This window comes from Eretmochelys imbricata, chromosome 3 (assembly GCF_965152235.1).
Source record: "Eretmochelys imbricata isolate rEreImb1 chromosome 3, rEreImb1.hap1, whole genome shotgun sequence".
In the NCBI taxonomy this organism is placed as follows: domain Eukaryota; kingdom Metazoa; phylum Chordata; order Testudines; family Cheloniidae; genus Eretmochelys; species Eretmochelys imbricata.
In genome coordinates this window covers 210,657,386-210,676,663 of record NC_135574.1, presented here as the reverse complement: position 1 = coordinate 210,676,663, position 19,278 = coordinate 210,657,386, and the positions used below count along the sequence as shown (strand labels likewise).

The 19,278-nt window shown below is 53.7% G+C and overlaps 2 protein-coding genes across 2 annotated transcripts in view; one reads left to right on the top strand and one right to left on the bottom strand.

The window, feature by feature from the left end:
• The window catches only part of NINL (ninein like), a 72,366-nt gene extending 61,892 nt beyond the window's left edge, over positions 1–10,474 (top strand). The window contains exons 18-24 of the mRNA XM_077814266.1: positions 481–585; positions 1,318–1,387; positions 2,500–2,784; positions 3,422–3,535; positions 5,692–5,904; positions 7,402–7,515; positions 9,625–10,474. Of these exons, the coding sequence (XP_077670392.1) occupies positions 481–585; positions 1,318–1,387; positions 2,500–2,784; positions 3,422–3,535; positions 5,692–5,904; positions 7,402–7,515; positions 9,625–9,816 (1,093 nt within the window). The 3' untranslated portion in view covers positions 9,817–10,474. The remainder of the gene's footprint in view (positions 1–480; positions 586–1,317; positions 1,388–2,499; positions 2,785–3,421; positions 3,536–5,691; positions 5,905–7,401; positions 7,516–9,624) is intronic.
• A 3,358-nt stretch (positions 10,475–13,832) lies between these two features.
• Positions 13,833–18,893, bottom strand: GINS1 (GINS complex subunit 1). Its single transcript, XM_077814264.1, has 7 exons — positions 18,749–18,893; positions 18,343–18,407; positions 16,850–16,945; positions 16,188–16,278; positions 15,874–15,990; positions 15,165–15,239; positions 13,833–14,028 (listed from the first exon to the last, which is right to left on the bottom strand). The coding sequence occupies exons 1-7, from the start codon at positions 18,821–18,823 to the stop codon at positions 13,960–13,962; spliced, it is 588 nt and encodes a 195-aa protein (XP_077670390.1). The 5' UTR covers positions 18,824–18,893; the 3' UTR covers positions 13,833–13,959.
• Between the last annotated feature and the right edge of the window lie 385 nt (positions 18,894–19,278).

Genomic DNA, 19,278 nt, shown 5'->3' with positions numbered 1-19,278 from the left:
TGATGGCCCATGGTGCCGTTCTTTCATTTATTAGAGCTACATTTCATTATGTTTTGCATTTTTCTGAGTTACAATAACTCGGGTAAGTCCCCTTTGATTGTACAGTAATTAGGCATAAGTATCGATCCGAGGCTAGACTTATTGGAGGCTTTTTGTTACTGTCCTAAAAAATTACTGCTCTGAAATATTTGACCATTATTTGGCCAGTCAAATGACCAATTATTTTTGGACTGGTCAAACGCCCAAACCTACAGTTGATGCCTGGTGCCTCGGTGGACTAGGCACCGGACAGACACACAGTGTGCGGGGTACTCCTCTCCAAGGAGTGTGCAGTCTCATTTGGCAAGACAAAGGATTATTCTCCCCATTTTACAGCTGGGGAACTGAGGCGCAGAGAGACTAAGTGACTGGTCCAAAGTCACACAGGAAATCTGGGGCAGGCTGCTACAGGTCCCCAAATAACAATTTCTTTGTGTGCAGAATGGAGCTGCACAGGGTCTTGGAAGATAACGCTTTGCTGAGAAGTAAACTCGGGAGATTTCAACAGGAAGTGGAGGATGTGGAAGAAGCAAGTAATAAACAAAGGTAAGAAAAGAACCCACTAACATTTAGCAGTTTGCTGAAGATGTCCGTCTGAGTTCCTTAAAAGCGAAAGCCTCTGTCGGAAATGGAACATACCCAAGTCCATTGTCTGAACAGGAAATCCACCAGAAACCGATAATTCAGTGCAAAAAATCCTAATGGGATGTGACACAGCAATTCAGATCTGGCTTTGAGAGGCTGCTTTGAGCTCAGAATTTCAGTTGCTATCTGGTTGTGAAGTCAGCTCAGTCATTGAGTTCTGGCTGGCTCCACGCTTCAGCGTGCCAGGGGCAGGGTTGGGGGTTGGAGACAATTGGTGATACCGCTTCTGGCCCAACCCAACCTTCTGGGGAAGGTCTGACCAGCTCCCAACACAGGCAGTTGGCTGCAGGCTCACTGAGCAAAGAACTCAAGGCCAAGAGTGAGCCATGACTTTTGGGTCCCTGACTTTTACAGGGCAGCTGCTTGGTACTCTCTGAAAATCAGGTCCCTTTAAGATGTGTCCAGCTGGACACCTAAAATCACTAGTCAGGTTTGAAAGTCTTGGCCTAAATTGCTAGCACAATGTTATGTTGTGAGTCCTGGGCTAATGCTGGCATGATTACTCAGACTAGAATAACCATTCTCATTCTTTTAATCCAAACCAGTGTTGTCATGGTGTTCATTCTGTGCCCGGGAAGGTACTTTTACAAAAAGAGGTCTATGCTTTGCAATATGTGTTTCCCCTTCCAACAGGAAACAAATTGATGAATTGCAAAGAGAGAAGGAGACGGTGCTATCTGAGACAGAAGAGTTAAATCAATTGGTAAGAACCTACTAATGCTAAATGGCAGTTAATTAGCCCTTCTGCTTAAGGATTTAGCAAGGCAAAGAGGGGCAGAGAAGGAGCATCCTGTGTATAACATGCAAGGTGTTTTGAGCAAACACTTGGATCTGTGCATTAATTAACTTGTCTCGGGACTTGCCCTGCTGACTTCAACTTGGTTTCAAAGCAGGCTGGGGGGTTTAGGACACCCTGTTCCCACCTATTTTAATGGGAATCAAGCACCCAAGTCCTTTAGATGACTTTGAGCATTTCAGGAGAGCTGGATGGGAAATGTTCTTCATGTCTCAGATCGTTTAGAGAGTGTGAAATTTTCCCCCATCTCAAAGCAAGTAGTAATTTTGGGTTCACTAGCTGAGGCCCCATAAAAGGAGCTGGATCTTCACAAAGCGCTGAGCCACCTGCTTTCGAAAAGTCATGTCTCTGCTAAAGTGCCTCAAAAAGAGGCCCCACAAATCACTAATCACTTTAAATTTTGGCTTGCTTTTTTTTCCTGTCTCCCTCTGAGACTTGTGGATTCGTGGCTAAGACCTTTAGATATTCAGAGAGAATGATGCACAATTAGCTACTAAGCAGCACTGGAACACACTCATAGGCCAGCGTTGGGGGCAAAATACACTGCGTGTTTTTGGGGCTTGTTGAGGTGATTTGAATAGCCTGCTGAGGCTTTGTCAGGTGTTCTCTCTAGCTTCTTCACACCCCAGCATCTGTAAAGGCTCCGCAGCCAAACTGAGGATCGGGCTTTCAGGGGTCTTTCATTGCTGGAGATGAAAACAAATGTGCGTTATCCCCAGCATGACTCCCCTTGTTCCAAGGAATTAACTTCCTGCAGAGCTACTGTGCACGGCTTCTCTTGAGAGAGGGTCGCCGTGCACTCTCTTGACACACCCTCCCATCACACTTCGCCGGGGCGGCCACGTAAACTCCCCCCAGTTAGCGTGTGAACGAGTTGTTGCCATTGTGAAAGGGGCTTGTCTTGGGATGCTTTAATTCTGACTGTGTAAAGACACCCAGGTGAATCTGTGTGAATCCATCACCAACGTCCACATCCTCTTCTGTGCATGGCCCCGACGCCCCCCAACCTTCCCCTTCAGAACAAGACGTACAAGCAGGAGATCTGCCGGCTAAATGCCAGGACCCTGCAGCTGAGTAGCCAGCTGTCGGACCTCAGCCTCCAGAGCGAGGCCAGCCACAGTACAATCCAGCTGCTGAACCAGAGACTGGCCCAGACGGTGAGCCAGAAAGAAGAGGAAGCTGCTGTTGCCAAGCAACTGCAAGCGACATCAAGTAAACTGGAGCTGGAGTACGGTCAGCATCAGTCAGCATGGCAGCGAGAGAGGGAGCTGCTCCAACAGCAGCTCAGGGAGTCCAGAGAGAAGGTGAGATCTCAGCGGGGTGTTAAATCGACAGCCTGGGCTTAGGTTGTCCTGGGTGCGGTGGAGCCTCCTCTCTCGGAGGGTGCGGGGTGCAGCCTGGCCGTGGTGCATAGGGAAAAGAAGCAACCCGTACTAGTTTGTGGTGCCCACCTGGGTCTCTTTGAAAGGGATTTGCAGCGCTGCTAGCAAGGGGCATCTGGCCCTGCCTGGCCACAAACCTATGGCTGCTCTGTGGGGTTAAGTTTGCAGTTCCCTGCGTGGTGCTGCTCCAGCACGGTTGGACACGACACGCCTGTGGGCAGTTTGGCCTGTTGTCTCTGGGGCTGGCGAGCAGGATTGACACAAGCCCCCAGCCTTGGGCTGGCTCTGCGCCCATTGCAGTCACTGGGGAGTTTAGTCACTGCTAGGCTGAGCCTGAAGGCTTTAAAAATCCCCGCTGGCAGGTCTGTGAATGACGTTGCCACGCGCCAGGCTGATGGATGTGCCACGACACAGGCACCCTGGGACCAGGAGGAGGGCGCAGGGCTTCGTTCATGTCCACGGAAACGAGCGCAGGAACCCAAGAAATAGCCCTGTCCTGCCCAGAAGGCTGGTCTGCGGGTTCCACGCTCACGGGCGCCCCCAACCCTTTGCCTAACAGGGCAGCCGGGTGCAGGAGCTGGAGGTGGACCTGGAACGCGTGACGCAGGAGTGCCAGACGCTGCGGCTAACGACCGCGCAGGTTGGAGAGGAGCTGGAGGAAAGCCAGGGTCAGGTACGGACTCGATGCAGCTGCAGGCTGGGCTGGATGGTGGCTGGTCCTTGGCTGCATGTGGGGAGAGGCCTGGGTGCAAGGAGCCAGCTATAATTGCAGTACCTGCTCCCTGCTAGCAACCGCTGTGGTACAAGCCATCCCTGTGGTGAGCTGGAGCCGGTTCGCACCGGTTCGCTAGAACCAGTTGTTAAATTTAGAAGCTCTTTTAGAACCGGTTGTCCCACGAGGGAGAACCGGTTCTAAAAGGGCTTCTAAATTTAACTGGCCAAAAGTGGCTCCTTAGGCGCCGACTCCAGGGGTGCTCCAGCCCTGGAGCCCCCACGGGGAAAATTTGGTGGGTGCAGAGCACCCACCGGCAGCTCCCAGCCCACCTCCGCTCCGCCTCCTCCCCTGAAGGGGGGGCGCGAGGAGGGCCGCCCGCACTGCAGCAGGTAACCCGGGGCGGAGGGAGCACGCAGGGGAACCGCTCCCTGCCCCAACTCCCGTCCACCACCCTCGGCCTGAGTGCGAAGCCACCGCCTGCTTCTCAGCCCTCCCCGGCTTCCCGCCGAACAGCTGATTCGCGGGAAGCCGGGGGGAGAGGAGGGGTAGAGAAGCAGAGCGGGGCGGTGGGTTCAGGGGAGGAGGCGGAGCGGAGGTGAGCTGGGGCCGGGCGTGGGGCAGGGAGCTGCCGGTGGGGGCTCTGCACCCACCAAATTTTCCCCGTGGGTGCTCCAGCCCCAGAGCACCCAGGGAGTCGGCGCCTAAGGGGCCACTTTTGATGTGATCAGTGGGGGAGCGGCTGCTCCCCCGCCCCTAGGAGCCAGAGGGACCTGCCAGATGCTTCCTGGGAGCTGCCCCAGGTAAGTACCGCCGGGACTCCCCTCCTCACCCCCTGGCAGGTGCCTCTGGCTCTTAGGGGTGGGGTGGGCGCCCACTACGGTGGCCCACGAGACCCTCCTGCCCGGTTCTGGGAGCAGACAGGGGACAGGGGAGGGGGGTGGATTGGGCAGGGGTCGGGGGGGGCGTCAAGGAACGCAGGGGGGTTGGATGGGGCAGGAGTCCTGGGGTGGGGTGGGCAACGACCCCCTGGTGGGGTGAGGAGGGCACCTGTTGTTAAGATTTTGGCAGCTCATCACTGGGCGTGAGCGGGGGGGGTTGGCTCATGTTGGCAGGGAACGGCTCCAACTGAGGTGGGGTTAGAGACAACTGCCAGGTGTTGGGAGAAGCCCCCTCCCTCGGGGGGACGAGAACCAGAGGAGATGGTGCCCGATGTGCAGGCAGCCACCAGCTCCTGGGCGGTCTTGGACGCGTGGTTAAACCCCAAAGATGGCTGGGGCCCTCCAGGCCACACGCCCAAGAGTTATAACTTGGAGCAGGAAAACGACAAAACCGGCAAACAGGGTCACCAGGCGCCCTTCTCCGACATGAGAGGTCGCTCTGGGGTGAACTCCCCAGGCACCCACAGCCTTCTGCTCAATGGGAATCCTCCAGCCGTCTCTGAACCCAGCCTGTCTCAGCTCACAGACAGAGGAACCATCATCAGTCTCAGAACAGACCAACAAGAGCAACCCTAACCTTTCCCAGTGTGTCAGGGTCTCAGTTCTCTAGTCACAGGCCTTACACCTGTTACTGATGGCCTCTTGTAGGCAGGCCTGGTGCATCGGTTCTGCTCTTGTGACGGACGAAAGGGCAGCTCCCACAGGGCTGGGACAAAGCGACCTCGTCTCCCCCCCTGCAGCGAGTGGCACGTTTCTGGAGGTGCTCTCTCAGTCCAGGAGCGGGTAGTCCTGCTGATTAACAACATACAGCAGGACCAGCCGTGTCTGGCAGTGTCGCATTGATGTTCTGTCTTGTCGAGGAAGCCAATGGCTAATGTCCTTCTGGTTGTCTGTACATGATCATTGAAATACCAGTGGGAGTCCCCTGGCCCCGGCCAGCCTTTCTGGCCTCAGTGACCTCACCCCGCAGCATGGCTCAGGCATGTAGGTTACACTGCTATCTTACAACAGGAGTACATCCAGTTCTCATTGCACCAGGCCCCGGAATGATCAGTGAGCCTCTTTCTGCACTGTGGGTTAGCTGGGAGCACCCCTAAATCCCCACCCTTTGTGACTCTGTTGCTGTCTTCCGCTGTGAAATGGTGCCTCTGTCTTCATTTTTCTCTTGTGCTGTAGTTATTAGAAGCCAACACAAGACTGAGCCTAGCCCAGTCTCAGCACAGGCAGGAGCTGCAGCAGCTAAAGGACCAGCTGGAAAGCACAGTCCCCAGGGACTGCCTCGCCCAGCTGCAAAGTAGGTGGGCAGAAGAACAGCGGAAAGTTCAGCAGCTACAAGAAAACCTCAGCTTCCAGGCCGAGCAGGCGAGCAGGCAACTGGCCGCCTTTCAGGTAAGAAGCAGGTGCAGAGATTTCTCATCAGCTTAGGCAGTGTGACCCAATGGAGAGGCCGCTGGCCTGGGACTTGAAATCTGGGGTCTGTTCCTGGCTCTGCTGCCAGCCTCTGGGTTGACCATGGGCAAGTCACGCCCCTGCTCTGTGCCTCAGTTTCCCCATCTGATGAATGAGGAGGATGATACTTCGCTGCCTTTGTAAGGTGCTTTGAGATCTGTGGCGAAAAGGGCAATGTAAGAGCTCAGTCATGGGACATACCATTAATCTTAAAAATCTAACACAAAGCGCAATCCGTTGTGTTAATTCAAACTCCCCGAGTGCAGCCTTTTCATTGCGCTGTGTCCCAAACGCTGGGAAACAAACCTTTGCATGCAGACTGCTGAGCTTCGTCCTGCTTCCAGGAACAGGGCTTGCCATGGTGAGAGGCCGTACGCCTGTTTGTGTTCACTGGGGGAACGCCGGAGACTGTGGAGTGGGGAGCTAGTGCTGGGTGAGGGGTACAGGAGTGACATGTGCTTGGTGACCCCTGCTACTAAGCCAGTGGGCAATTGTGCTTGGTTCTATCGGGCTGGTCTCAGGGTGTGTTGCTTCAGTCCCAGTTTCAAAATGTTCCGATTAAATCAGACAGAGCAAAATAAAACGGAAAAGAATGAAAAGCGAGCCCGGCAGGTAATGCCAACAATGGAAATCGAACCCAGGGAAACGTCAAAACAGAGCTTCCCAGGTCATGGTCCCTGCCTTTGGGGAAGGAATCTCCACTCAAAAGCAATTGCTTTTGAAGACATTGCTGTAAAGTTCACCCGGCATCCTTTAAAGGTTTTGTGTTAATCCCTAAGAGCTTCCACATAAAACTCATTCAGTCCCGTCTCTGCCACTTCATTTTACTTTGGGCCTGTCTACATTTACAAGGCTGCAGCGATGTTGCTGAGCACTCCAGGGAGATGCTACCTACGCCAGTGGGAGCGCAGGTCCTGCACCTCCCCAAGAGGTGGGAGCTGGATCGACAGGAGAATCGATGTTTGCGCTGGGGGTTAGTTCAGGTTAACTGCGCCGCTCAGGGTGTGGATCGTTCAAACCCCTGAGCAACATGGTTATACTGATCTAATTTCCTAGCCTAGACCAGGCCTTATTATCCCTCATTTCTAAGGTCCCGCCGGGGATCTTGGCCCCATTGTGCTAGGTGCTGTATGTGCAAATACAAACACAGTCCCTGCCTCCGAGAACTCACACGCTAGGTTTAGACAGTGTGTAGAGGGGAATGAGCTCATGCCTGGGGGAGGAGGAAGGGAAGGACGAGCAGCAGCAGACGGGTGTCTGCATTACCAGTCACAGGGGTTTCATTCACAGGTGGCCGCCAGTTCAGCCAGTGCCCGACAGGAGCAATGGCTAATGGAAAACCTGCCAGGCACGCAAGGTGCCGGGTGCGGCTCCCTGGTGAGTGCTGTGGTGGTTTGGGGCTGAGACCGGATGTGCCTTTGTTGCCGTGCATTGCAGGAGGAACACGAGAGGCTGCTCAGAACAAGGGAGGAGAGGACGGAGGAGCTGGAACAGGATGTGGGGAGCATGCAGATGATGCTACAGGAAAAGGTGACCCAGCTCCAGGAGCAGGTTAGTGATAGAGGGGCCTTAGCCATTGAGTGCCTGGCTGTGAAGGGCCGAGGGAGGGGCTGAGTTGTCAGGAGCTGCCATTTGTGCCTGTCGGAGGCACCTCTGGTTTTGTTTTTGCTGTCGGCCCAGATCAAACCTCCACCCGCAAGTGTGCCAGGCTGGGTGTTCACTGGATGAATCTCTGCTCCATTCTGCAGCACTGTTCCCCTCCATCCCGCTGCGGAGGGGTCTCTGCTAGGCTGGCTGGGTGCAGGGTTCAGAGACAGCTATATCCCATATATTGCAGCCAGGGTCCTCAGGAGCCATCATGGCCAGAGGAGGGGGCCTTGCCTGTGTGCCACCAGACCACAAAACTGGCCTCTGCAGGATGGGGTTGCAAGGTCAATTTGGGGTTAGCTGAGAGTGGGCCATGGGTCTGTGTTCTTAGATTCACAGAAATGATGGGCTGAAGGGAACCTCAAGAGCTCAGCTAGTCCAGCCCCCTGCGCTGAGGCAGGACCAAGTAAACCCAGACCCTCCCTGATGGGTTTGTCTAGCCTCCCTTGGAAGCCTGTTCCAGAGCTTAACTCCCCTGAGAGTTAGAAAGTTTTTCCTAATCATAGAATACCAGGGTTGGAAGGGACCTCAGGAGGTCGTCTAGTCCAACCCCCTGCTCAAAGGAGGACCAATCCCCAATTTTTGCCCCAGATCCCAAGTGGCCCCCTCAAGGATTGAACTTCACAACCCTGGGTTTAGCAGGCCAATGCTCAAACCACTGAGCTATCCCTCCCCCCAAATCTCTAACCTAAATCTCCCTTGCTCTCCTCTGCACTCTCTCTCATTTATCCACCTCCTTCCTAAAGTGTAGCGCCCAGAACTGGACACAGTGCACCAGCTGAGGCCTCACCAGCACCGAATACAGCAGGACGGTTACCTCCCGTGACTTACATGCAGCACTCTTGCAAATACACCCCCAGCTGCATCACATTGTTGACTCATATTCAAACGGGGATACGCTATAAAACCTCCAGATTCTCTTCAGCAGCACTACGACCTAGCTAGCTATCCTCCACCATTTGGAGCTGTGCATTTGATTTTTCCTTCCTAAGTGCAGTACTTTGCACTTCTCTTTAGTGCATTTCATCTTGTTGATATCTGACCAGTTCTCAAATTTATCAAGATCATTGTGAATTCCAGTCCTGTCCTCCAAAGTGCTGGCAGCCTCTCCCAGCTTGGTGTGATCTGCACGTTTTATACGTGTACTCTCTGTGATACCAATTAAGTCATCATTTAGCCTCTAGACTAAGGCTTCTCATTCTTCCTGTTTATTCCCAGACTCCTTGCATGTGTGTATAGACATCTAAAATTTTGAGCAGATTCCCCCACTGATTTTTCCCCCTCTTGTTGCTCCTATGACCCCAGTGTAATGTTCCATTTGCCCCCAACATTTAGTCCTCTGTTACAGGCACCTTTTGTTATACTTGCCTGGGGCTTTTGTCGCGTAGTTTAAAGCTCTCCTAGCTCGGCTGGTGAGTCCATATGCAAAGATGCTCTTCCCCGATGCAGACTCCGTTGGCTTCAGTGCCCTGCTCAGCCACCACAGAGTGGCTGTGCGTTCTGCTCCCGCCCTTAGGGTGGAGTAGCAGCCGCAGAGGGGAGGTGCTATGGGGGGTAGCCCCACATCCTGGCTCTGGATTGGAGGGGTGGAGTTCATCTCCCTGCACTCCTCCTTATCTCGCCCCAGTGCCTGGGCTTAGTGCTGGGGAGAGAGCCCCATGGCAGTGTCTGGAATGTCAGTCGAGTTGGGATGACGAGCTTCTCTGTACAGGACCCTGTCTGTGCTCAGCAGAGGCTGGATAAGAAATCAGGTTCTAGTTAGAGCAGCTGGGCAGCGATGGGCATCAGAGGGCCGCTCTCCTGGCATCAAAGCCTGCCCCATTGTCCAGGTGAAGAGCCGGGGAGTACCTGTTAATTGTGGCTCCATCTGATTCTGTAACAATTATTTTTACCAAACAAGATGAGGCCTAGAGCCTGACTCCTAGGGGAGTTCGTGCAGGGCTGCATGCTCCACGACTGGATCGCTAACACAGAATGGCCATTGACCTAAAGCTGCTTCCTCCTGCTTTCCAGCGTGACAGAAACGTTAAGTGTGACCTGCTGCTGAAAGACCTGTACGTGGAGAACGCGCAGCTGGTGAAAGCTCTGCAGGCCACTGAGCAGAGGCAGAAAAATGCTGAGAAAAAGAACTTGGCCCTGGAGGAAAAACTCTCAGCCCTAACCCAACTGATTAGAAGAATGGCGCAGGCATCTCTCAGCGTGTGAATGGGCCCTGGTGCCGGGTTTGGCTGCAGCTGGAAGGACAATCAGCAGCGGACACCTGTCGCTGCACTCCATTATCTCAGCCTGGGAGCAGCTGTGCTGCAGGGGATCCCGGCCTGGCCTAGTGGAAAGTGCAAAGCTCTTTCGGCTGGGGCCTGCACAGCTGGGTCATGGTGAACTCCCGTCTGCCGCTGGGATAGGCAGGGTTAGTGGTGGGTGGGGACACCGTATGTGCCTTCCCCAGCTGTGCCCAGTAGGGGAAAGGGCTTGCTGAGATCTCTCAGGGAGCTGGGGAGAAGGGATAATGGCCATAAGAGAAACATGTCCTGTTTTTTCAGTGGGAAAGCATTGAATGCTTGAACGCCGTTCAGGCCATTCCAGACGATAGAAGGAAGCTCTCTGCAGCGCGGGTCTGTCTTGGGGCCAGATGGTATTTACGGTAATTGCAACGTGCCCTCTGAGTTTGTCTGCACACTGGCAGTTTGTGTTGTACACGCACAGTTTTATACACAGAGAAAATACTCTTCACCCCTAAGTCCTGGCTGTCGTTCAGTGGCCCGTGCTGCTGGAAGTGGAAGGACCTGCTCTATTTGTAGGGTCTTCTGCTTTCGGGTCACTTGGAATGGGAAATGGTTTTAATATTAAAATTACATTTTTACCATTGGTTTCTGGGTTGATTTTATTTCCCCTGGGATTTGGCTCTGCCCGGCCTTACAGCTTCCCTTGGATTCTAGGACACACAGACCCTCGCTTACGTCAAGTCAAGAGTGCAGGCCCTGGCCCAGCTGCAACGGCGAGCAGGAGAGCTGGCACAATGGAGCGACCTCTCCTTGTTCTCTGCCTTGGCTGTCAGAGGATTCGCTTTGCTCCCTGCTCCTCTCCTGTGAAATATGGCTTGGCTCATCTCTGCTCCTTCCCCCTCTTCAGTGCTGCAGCACTAGGGCCCTGTGGGCAGGGAGCGAGGGGGCACGCAGAATTAACTAATTAGAGCACTGGGGCTTTAGTTTACAAATATGGAGTCACTCATGTGGTTACCCAGCATGCAGAACTGAGAGGACATGAGGACTCCATACTTGTAAACTAAAATGGCTCTTTACTGAGAGAACTATTTACAGAAACGCTGCAACGGCCAACAGCACTCCAGCCTTGTGCACACAGATGGACTTCCAGTGCTGCCTCCAGTCTTCTCCCTCCTGTAACCTGTGCTCCTCCCTCCAAGTTCCATGCAGGCTGCTCCATCTTTCCTTTCAGAATTTTTTGTGTGTGGTGTCTTTTGTACAAGCATTTGCTGACTTGCTGGGGTTGCTAGTACATCACCTGGTCTAGGGATATGGCCTTTACCACAGCCCATTGTGGCCTGTTAGGCATTGGTCCTTCAAGTCTGCTGGTTGTGAAACCAGTCTCCCACTTCTTGTTTATGGTCTCGCTCTGGGTGGGGGACTTGCTTTCACCCCGTTGCTCCTTCATTCTGAGGATGCAGGGGGGCATTCTGTTCGCCTTCTGTGTTGCTCCTGTATCTCGTTTCTTCTGACTCCCCGACGTCAGGCCAGCTGATGCTGTGGCTCATTCTAAGTCTTCCTGGTCCTGGCCTTGGACTTGTCTGCTGCTACTTCGCAGTTGTCCTTGGTTGAGTCTCCACCGCTGTCCTGAGTCTGTAGCTACCTTGTAAGACATCTGTCCCACTGCAGCTTGGGCTGCTGCCTCTGGCTATTGCTTTGTGTTGCTGTTCAATGGCTGGACTCAGACCTGGTCACCTGCGCATAGTGACCTCAGGTCCTTGTCTCCTTTGTTGTAGGGGCTGCCTGCCTAGCATGGTGTTCTCTTAATCTCTTCTATGCCCTGTCTGTCCTCTGCGGGGCTGGGAGAGTCTTGGTTCTTTGGCCCATCAGTCCCTGTGCTGGGTGACTAGCTAGCCCCTGGGAGAGCGTAGTGCCATGGTCCTCCAGTGACAGGTGCATTTCCTGTCCATTGTGCATTTGCAATGTGTCTGGGACTACATTGCAGCTGACTTCACAGTCCAGCAGGCATCGGATTGGTCATTGCAGCTCTGGTATTAGCTCAGACCTGGCAGGTGGGTGGCTGGTAGCCGCCTTGTGCGATGCATGTGCATGGAGAGTCTGGATCTGCTCATGTGCCCCCTGCCAGTATCCTCCTCTTCGCTGAGCGTCTCTACGGCCTCAGTCACGGCGCACGCTGCTGCTGCTGCTGCTGCTTGTGTTCCTAAGTGGGAGGCTGGGCAGCTGGTCTGCACGAGTGGCTGTCGGGTTGGATCCTTTCCTGCCCTGGCCGTTCGGAGGCATGGCTCTAAGGGTAGCGCTGTTTCTCCCCACTCTCTCCTGTAAGCTGGAGCCGTGTGGCCCACAAGGAACCCATCTCTAACCAGGCCTCTCTTCTGTCTGCAAAGTTACCTGTGAACTCCACAGTTCTCTGCTTGTAACCCAAGTACCTCATCCCCCTTCTGCTGCTTGGTTTTGTTTGAAAAACCTCTTTTGCAGCACTCTCTTGCCAGGCGGGGTCGTAGGGGGTTTACCAGCTGTTCCGGGCATTATTTCTGGCGACAGCCTCACTCACTCATCCTCCTCCTTCCTGGGGCAGGGTCAAAAGCTTTACCTTCATTTCCTCCCGTTTCTCTGCCAGGCCAGTTACACAGACCTAGAGCGCCCCTCCGTGTCAGGCTGTGGAGGCTGGTTGGGGGAGGACGCAAGTGCTCCCAGCAGGCCACCGAGGAGCCTATCAGCACTGTCGGTGGTGGGGGAGCAGCTCAGCAGCCCCCCTCCTAGCAGGGCCCTATCCTGGCCTGGCACTGACTGGGGATAGAGCCAGGCCCCAGGGTCTGCCCAGCAGCAGCGAGTGGCTCTGAGCGGTGCTGTGTGGGGGGCGTGTAGAGCCAGTCCTCGCGGTGCCCCAGGAGCAGGAGCCATGCGTCATCCTGTAGGGCAGTGAGTGGAGTCTCCATACCCCACCCCCAGGCTCAGCGTCCCTCCCTGCCCAGCATGATGGGAGGAGGAAGAGCAGGCACCAGTGTCTTGTCAGCAATACCCCAGCAGAGCCCCTCAGTGTAGGGGCCATAGGAGCTACCAACTACATCAGCTGGGGCCTGGAGCCAGGCCTCTGATGGTTCCCAAAGAACAGCAACGCATCCCTCTCGGCTGGGCGATAGAGGAGCCTGGCATCGAAGGAAAACCAGGGGGAGTCCAGCCTTTGGGGCTCTATGGTAGCAGGGGCTGAGTGTCCCTCGTTACATGGGAAGGGAACTGCCTGGCATTGATGTTAAAATGAGGGGGAACCAGGCCCCTTGGTCTCCCCTGCAGGCCTGGGTAGCTGCCTGGTAGTGCTGGTCGGTGGGGCCCAGCAGATGGGGCTGGGTGTGTGGCAGGCGACTTGCTGAGCAGCTGATGTCCCAGCACTGGGCACTGCAGGGGAGGCAGTACTAGAATGGTGTTAGTGCAGGGAAAGGGAAGGGGGTTGGGAAATGAGCCACCTCTAGGGCTGAAGGCAGGGGCCCCCAGGGAAGGAGCCATGAAGATAGGTGGGGGCAGAGGGGCCACCTAAGGGGCCTGGTGTTAGGGATTTCAGGGATCTTGTCTGAGGGGCAAGACCAGCCAGGGCTAGGAGGGTAGCAAGGGCCAGCCAAGGAGCAGCCTGGGGTGACTCTTGTCTCCTTCAGGCTGCTGTCCCTGGCAGCAAGAGGCCCCATGAACCAGAGTTGTTGCAGAAAGATTAGAGAAAAATCCTCTCTGGTGTTCCAGGTAGCTGGCTCTGTGCATCCAAGGGCCCTGAGCGCATCACTCGCTGTCCATCTCACTCATCCCTGCTTGAGTCGAAGTGCGAGTGTAAAAGCACAGAGTTGCCAAAGGGGACTCATGCAGGTGATGCCCCAGAAACTACTTCAGACTCTTTGAAACTACTCAGTTGCCAATTAGCATCACTTTAAAAATGCTCCCCAAAGCCTCTGTGTATTTTCCAACAATTAATTGTTCCCCCCAGGGCTTTGCAGACTATAGCAACACACGGACACATTACACTAGAAAAGCTGTATTTGCCACTGCTAAAATCATCACTACAGTTGGTTTGATTTCCTTCGTACAGAGAGTTTGTCAAGGAAGAAGGGTCGATGGAGGCTGGCCCACAACTCCCGCACGGTGTTCATGACAGAACGTGCTCCAGAACTCCTTGTCTGATTAACTGTTCGCATTTCCAGCGTGGTAAAAAATGCTGAAAAACAAACACACCTTTCTGAGTTCAAGGCAGAGATATTATGTGAAGACAGCCAGTTCTGCATTTGTAGCGGATACTTGTCTTGACCAGAAGCACCAGGCTGCACGTTAGGGACAGCTGGAGAGGGCAGCAGAGCTAGATTTGCGCAGCTGCTGAGTCCTGTGTGGAAGCAGTAAGCGCTCCGTGTGAAAAACGACTATCTGCTCCACTTATTACTGGGTGGACAGTGGCCGCAGTCAGGGAAGCAAGCATTCCGCCCATAGTAATGGTTTCAAACCAAAACCCAGAATTACACCCCCCCTTCACTATTGGGCATACACCGCGGTGGGCAAGCTTTTTGGCCTGAGGGCCACAGGGGGGTTGCAAAACTGTATGGAGGGCCGGGTAGGGAAGGCTGTGCCTCCCCAAACAGCCTGGCCCCTGCTGCTGCCGCCCCTTGTCCCCTGACCGCCCCCTGGGACCTCACCCCCTATCCAACTCCCCGTGCCCTGACTGCCCCGACCCCTATCCACACCCACACCCCCAACAGGCCCCTCAGGACCCCACCCTCCCCATTCCCTGACCGCCCCACCCCATCCCCTGCCTGCCCCCCAGAACCCCCTGCCCCTTCTCCAAGCCCCCGCTCCCCACCCCCTTACCATGCTGCTCAGAACTGCAGGAGCTCGCAGCCCCACCACCGTGCTCCCCGGCAGGAGCAGCGGGCCAAAGCACTAGCAGAGCGGCGAAGTGAGCCTGCGAGGGAGGGGGGACAGCAAAGGAGGGGCTGGGGGCTAGTTTCCCCAGCCGGGAGCTTGGCCATAGTTTGCCCACCTCTGGCAAACACATGGGCAGAGCCTCAGCTGCTGTCAACTATTACAGCTCCGCTGACTTCCACGAAGCTATGGTATTTTACTGCGGCTGTGCCACCCTGAGTACATCACAACGGGCTCTGGGATCCTTCAGAATCAAGAGCGCTCACTGGACGGTCAATTAGCCCCCCTCATGCCTTTGCCCAGAACAGCATTATGTGAAGGATTCCAAAGAAAGCGCTCCCCACTGCGGCAGGAGAGTATGATTGTCTCAACTTGTTCCTACACAGGTAAGGGTTCAGTCATTCGGTTTTAGTAACAGTCCTGCTCTCTTGGCATAGGTACCTGGCTATTCTTCTTCAACAGAATTGTTGTACCGTCGTCAATCTCAAATTCTCCATGATCCTTTAAACACCGAACCTAAAGCAATGAGAAAAGTGTCTCCTTCAGCATCAGCAGATGCACAGGGACAGGAGTACCAATGTCACAGGCACAGAATGCAATGTGTGTGAACCAATCACTGTGTACTCTTGTTGCATGTCACCTGGGCTGTGTTTAAGCCAGACACACTCACGCCAGCCCAACAGCATCTAAAATAAAACAGGGAACTGATATGCAAAACCAAGCAACCTCAACCTTCGTTTGTGTAAGTTCCCTGTTTGGCCCACCTTGCTTAACACCAGCACCCCCATCACATTATGTATCTCGCAGTAGAATGAATTAAGGGGTGATCAGGAGTCTCTATGGAGGTGAGGGAATAAAAGCAGGAGCATGGTGAGAAGGAGTCCTAGAACCAGAGGGCGTACTGAGCACATTCGGACCAGAGTTTAAGGGAAAAGGAAGAGCAGAGCCTGCTGGCATTCAGCCACTACCTGCACATCTTCAAACTCTTTGCTGCACAAGCTACTAAGTTGTCAGGTGTTGCTATGCAGTTTTATGTCTTCAAAAAGAGTTGAATGTGGCTCACAAGTCTTGTGTTGCCAGCCTGGGTATGCGCTTTTAATATATAGTTCCACACACAAAGCTCCTTCAGAAGCCCCAGCCTTGCACTTACTTCGATGTATAAGCTTTTGGGAGGTTTCATGTCCTGTGTAAGGTCCAGCCCTTCCTCTCCTCCTAAAGACCTCATGTAGGTAGCAAGAGACTTTTTATACTGATTGAACCACTCCGTCTGTAGACATAAGAACACTAAACTAAACCAACAATCCGACAGGGACACAGGAGCTCAATAATGAGCACACATGCTTTAAAAAACACAGCTTGTAGCCAGTTTAAAATATTTTTCACTGCCTTTTTATATCTTCCAGTAGAACTTTCATTCTACCCTGAGTATTATACAAGTCAAGTTTATAACAAAGCTGGGCTTACTTCTTCAGCGGACATGTGAAATCGGAGGTCATTTGGCAAGACGCTGCCATACTCCCACCTGAGGGCTCGGATCCGAAGCAACCGGTCATACCTGGAAGAATTAATCAGGGATTAAAAGCATTGTGTTCTCAATCAGAAACAGAGGTATTAATCCAAAAAGGAATCTGAACTTAATCCCCTATTTATATCCAATCTGATGCCCATGAATAAAGCATAAAACCCAGTTATTCTAGTCTTCCCTCCATAGGCCTGCCAAAATCATATATTTAAATAAAAACAAGGCCCCTACAGAATAAGGGAAAACAATGATACAGAGACCTTCCTGTATTTATTTTACTACATTTGTCAGGTGCTTGGATACTATTGGGAAAAGAATCAAGGCCAGAATTTTCAAGCGTGGCCTCTGATTTGTGTGCTTAGTTTTTAAAACATACATTGCAGCTTGATTCTCAGAGGTGCTGGGCACCCACAACTCCCACTTAAGTCCCTGGGACCAGCAAATGCTCGGCACCCTTTGAAAATTAGGACTGCAGCATCTCAAGCTGGACACACAAAATCAGAGGCAGCTCTTGAAAAAGCAGCTCTTTGTCTACATAAGAGACCATACTCCGGTTACATACAATTGCTGTGAAAGAAAGATACACCTTCCATTAGAAACTTACAGGTATGCAACAACACATCGTCGATTTCGCAGCAGAGAACAATGACGAAATTTGATTGTTCGGATTAAGTCACTTCGTCCTGATTTAGCCTCATTTCTGGTAATAATACAAAGGGAAACAGTATTACATTACACTGAGACCAAGAAACTATCAAGCATATATTCTTCCTACTATTTTTCCCAAAACTACACATTCTAAACTGCATCTGAGCTTTGTGAATTTCTCTGGCCCTTTGCTCCCACCTCACCACAATCTGGTTTTTATCCCACTAGCAGCTACATACTAATGTTCAGCTAAGTAAATAATCTCTTGACCACATTAGCTAGTTTGCTAGCTGTTTTGTGTGTTCACAGAACTAATTCTTCTGGCACTGGGTGATTTTGTTCTTGGAAAATACAAAACAAAAAAAGAATAAAGGCATCAAAATAATTGATCCATGCTGCTTATCTCATGCCTCGCTCCATTTTAAAACATATTTTATTAAATACAACTGAAACAGTGACTTTTTTTTCAATTTTGTAAAAAAGTGGCATTTAACAATGCATCCCCTTTCCTATATTTGGGGATGCAGCCTTAGGTCAGTAAGTGTATTATGTACAGCTGAGTGAATCATCTATGGTCAAGCAGTTTCACATCACAGATACGCTGAAAATGAAATTTGATTAATAGCAGAGCGATTTTTTATTCGGTCCAGTCCAAACTTTTGGACGTTTTGGTGAACATGTTTAATTCAGCTGCTTGATAAATAATTGGATGCAAAGCTGTTCTTAAAGATGCAGCATGCTGGTCCCTTCAGTTAAAGCCTGAGTTTCTAATCCACAATTCCAGGCCTTCCAATGAAGACCTTGAACAACAGGAAAGAGGTCACATCCCTTGTACGTCAGCCTTTTTTTTAAGCCCCCTGCCCCAAAAATTCAGAGCTTCTTTAATTATCATAAAAGAGACAAAAAATGCACAAACTCTAATGGCCTCTTTAACACACGTGAATACAAAGAGGAACATTCCTGTGTTTGGTTTCAGAGCAGCAGCCGGGTTAGTCTGTATCCGGAAAAAAGAACAGAAGGACTTGTGACCCCTCAGAGACGGCTATTACCAGCAGGAGAGTGAGTTTGTGGGGGGGGAGGGTGAGAAAACCTGGACTTGTGCTGGAAATGGCCCAACTTGATGATCACTTTAGATAAGCTATTACCAGCAGGGCAGTGGGGTGGGAGGAGATATTGTTTCATGGTCTCTGTGTGTATATAAAGTCTGCTGCAGTTTCCACAGTATGCATCCGATGAAGTGAGCTGTAGCTCACGAAAGCTCATGCTCAAATAAATTGGTTAGTCTCTAAGGTGCCACAAGTCCTCCTTTTCCATTTATTTGGGCATAAGCTTTCCTGAGCTGCAGCCCACTTCATCGGATGCGTTCATTTCTAAATAAGAGGCTTGCTTTCCCTTTCTTCTGGTGCCTAGCCCGCTCGCCAGTCTTTCCTCCAAGAGACCCACGCTTACACATCAGCCTGGTTCTGTTCATACAAAGCTTTCATCTCCTCAAGAACTTGCCGGAGTCCATCCTCCTGCAAGAGAGGAATTCAGGGATTTCAGCAGGAAGTCGGGGTCCCGCGCCGGGAACGGGAGCGAGCTCCTGAGCCCCGCAGGGCAGGGCAGGGCAGGGCAGGCGCGGGCCCGGCCAGCCGGCGCGGGAAGGGGGCAGCGGGCGGGCCGGGCCCAGGGCCCCCGGGCCCAGGGCGGCGGGACGGAGCCCGCCGGGGGCCGCCCGGGCGCCTCGCGGGAGGGGAGCGGTCTCTGGAGGCCGGCTCGAGCCCCGCCCGGGGGCCGCGGGAAACGGGGGCGGGAGGCTCGCCGGGGCCCCCGCGCAGGGGCGAGCCCGGGCCCGCCAGCAGGGGGAGGGGCTCACGTGGAAGGCGGGAAGGTGCCCGTCAGCGGCGCGGTGCAGCCCCCGCACCAGCTCCGCGGCCCGCTCGCCGAACATGGGAGAGGCGGACCGAGCTGGGAACCGCGCCCTTTGGCCGCGGGAGCGCGCCGCCGGCCGGCGCCGCCAATGGGAGCGGCGGGAGAGGGTGGCCACGCCCCTTCCCTTACGGACGCCGGCGAGGGACAAACTGCCCCGTCCAGCCCTTTGCAACGTCCCGCCCCATGAGTCCGGGCCCCGCCCTTCTGGGTGCCGAGGGGCGGGGCGTTCCGTCGCCCCGCCCACGCCCTGCGCTGACCCGGGCCCCCCCCCGCACCTGTCCTAGGTGTGGCCAGCCCTGAGGCCCGTGCCAGGCAGCTGCAGCCCCCCCTCCTTCCCGCCCGGCTGGTGGCGGGGCTGGCTGGAAGACGGGCTCTGTGCAGCCCCCGAAGCGGCCGGCCTGTCCCTGCAGCTCCTCGCAGGAGGGACGGCCGGGGGGCTCCGCGTGCTGCCGTCACCACGAGCTCCGGCTCCGC

Coding starts and splice junctions, on each gene's coding strand:
- GINS1 (XM_077814264.1), bottom strand. CDS start 18,823: ATGTTCGGCGAGCGGGCCGCGGAGCTGGTGCGGGGGCTGCACCGCGCC. Junction 16,279..16,849: donor CGATGTGTTGTTGCATACCT/GTAAGTTTCTAA, acceptor TAATTCTTCCAG/GTATGACCGGTTGCTTCGGA. Junction 15,991..16,187: donor TTCACATGTCCGCTGAAGAA/GTAAGCCCAGCT, acceptor TTATGTCTACAG/ACGGAGTGGTTCAATCAGTA.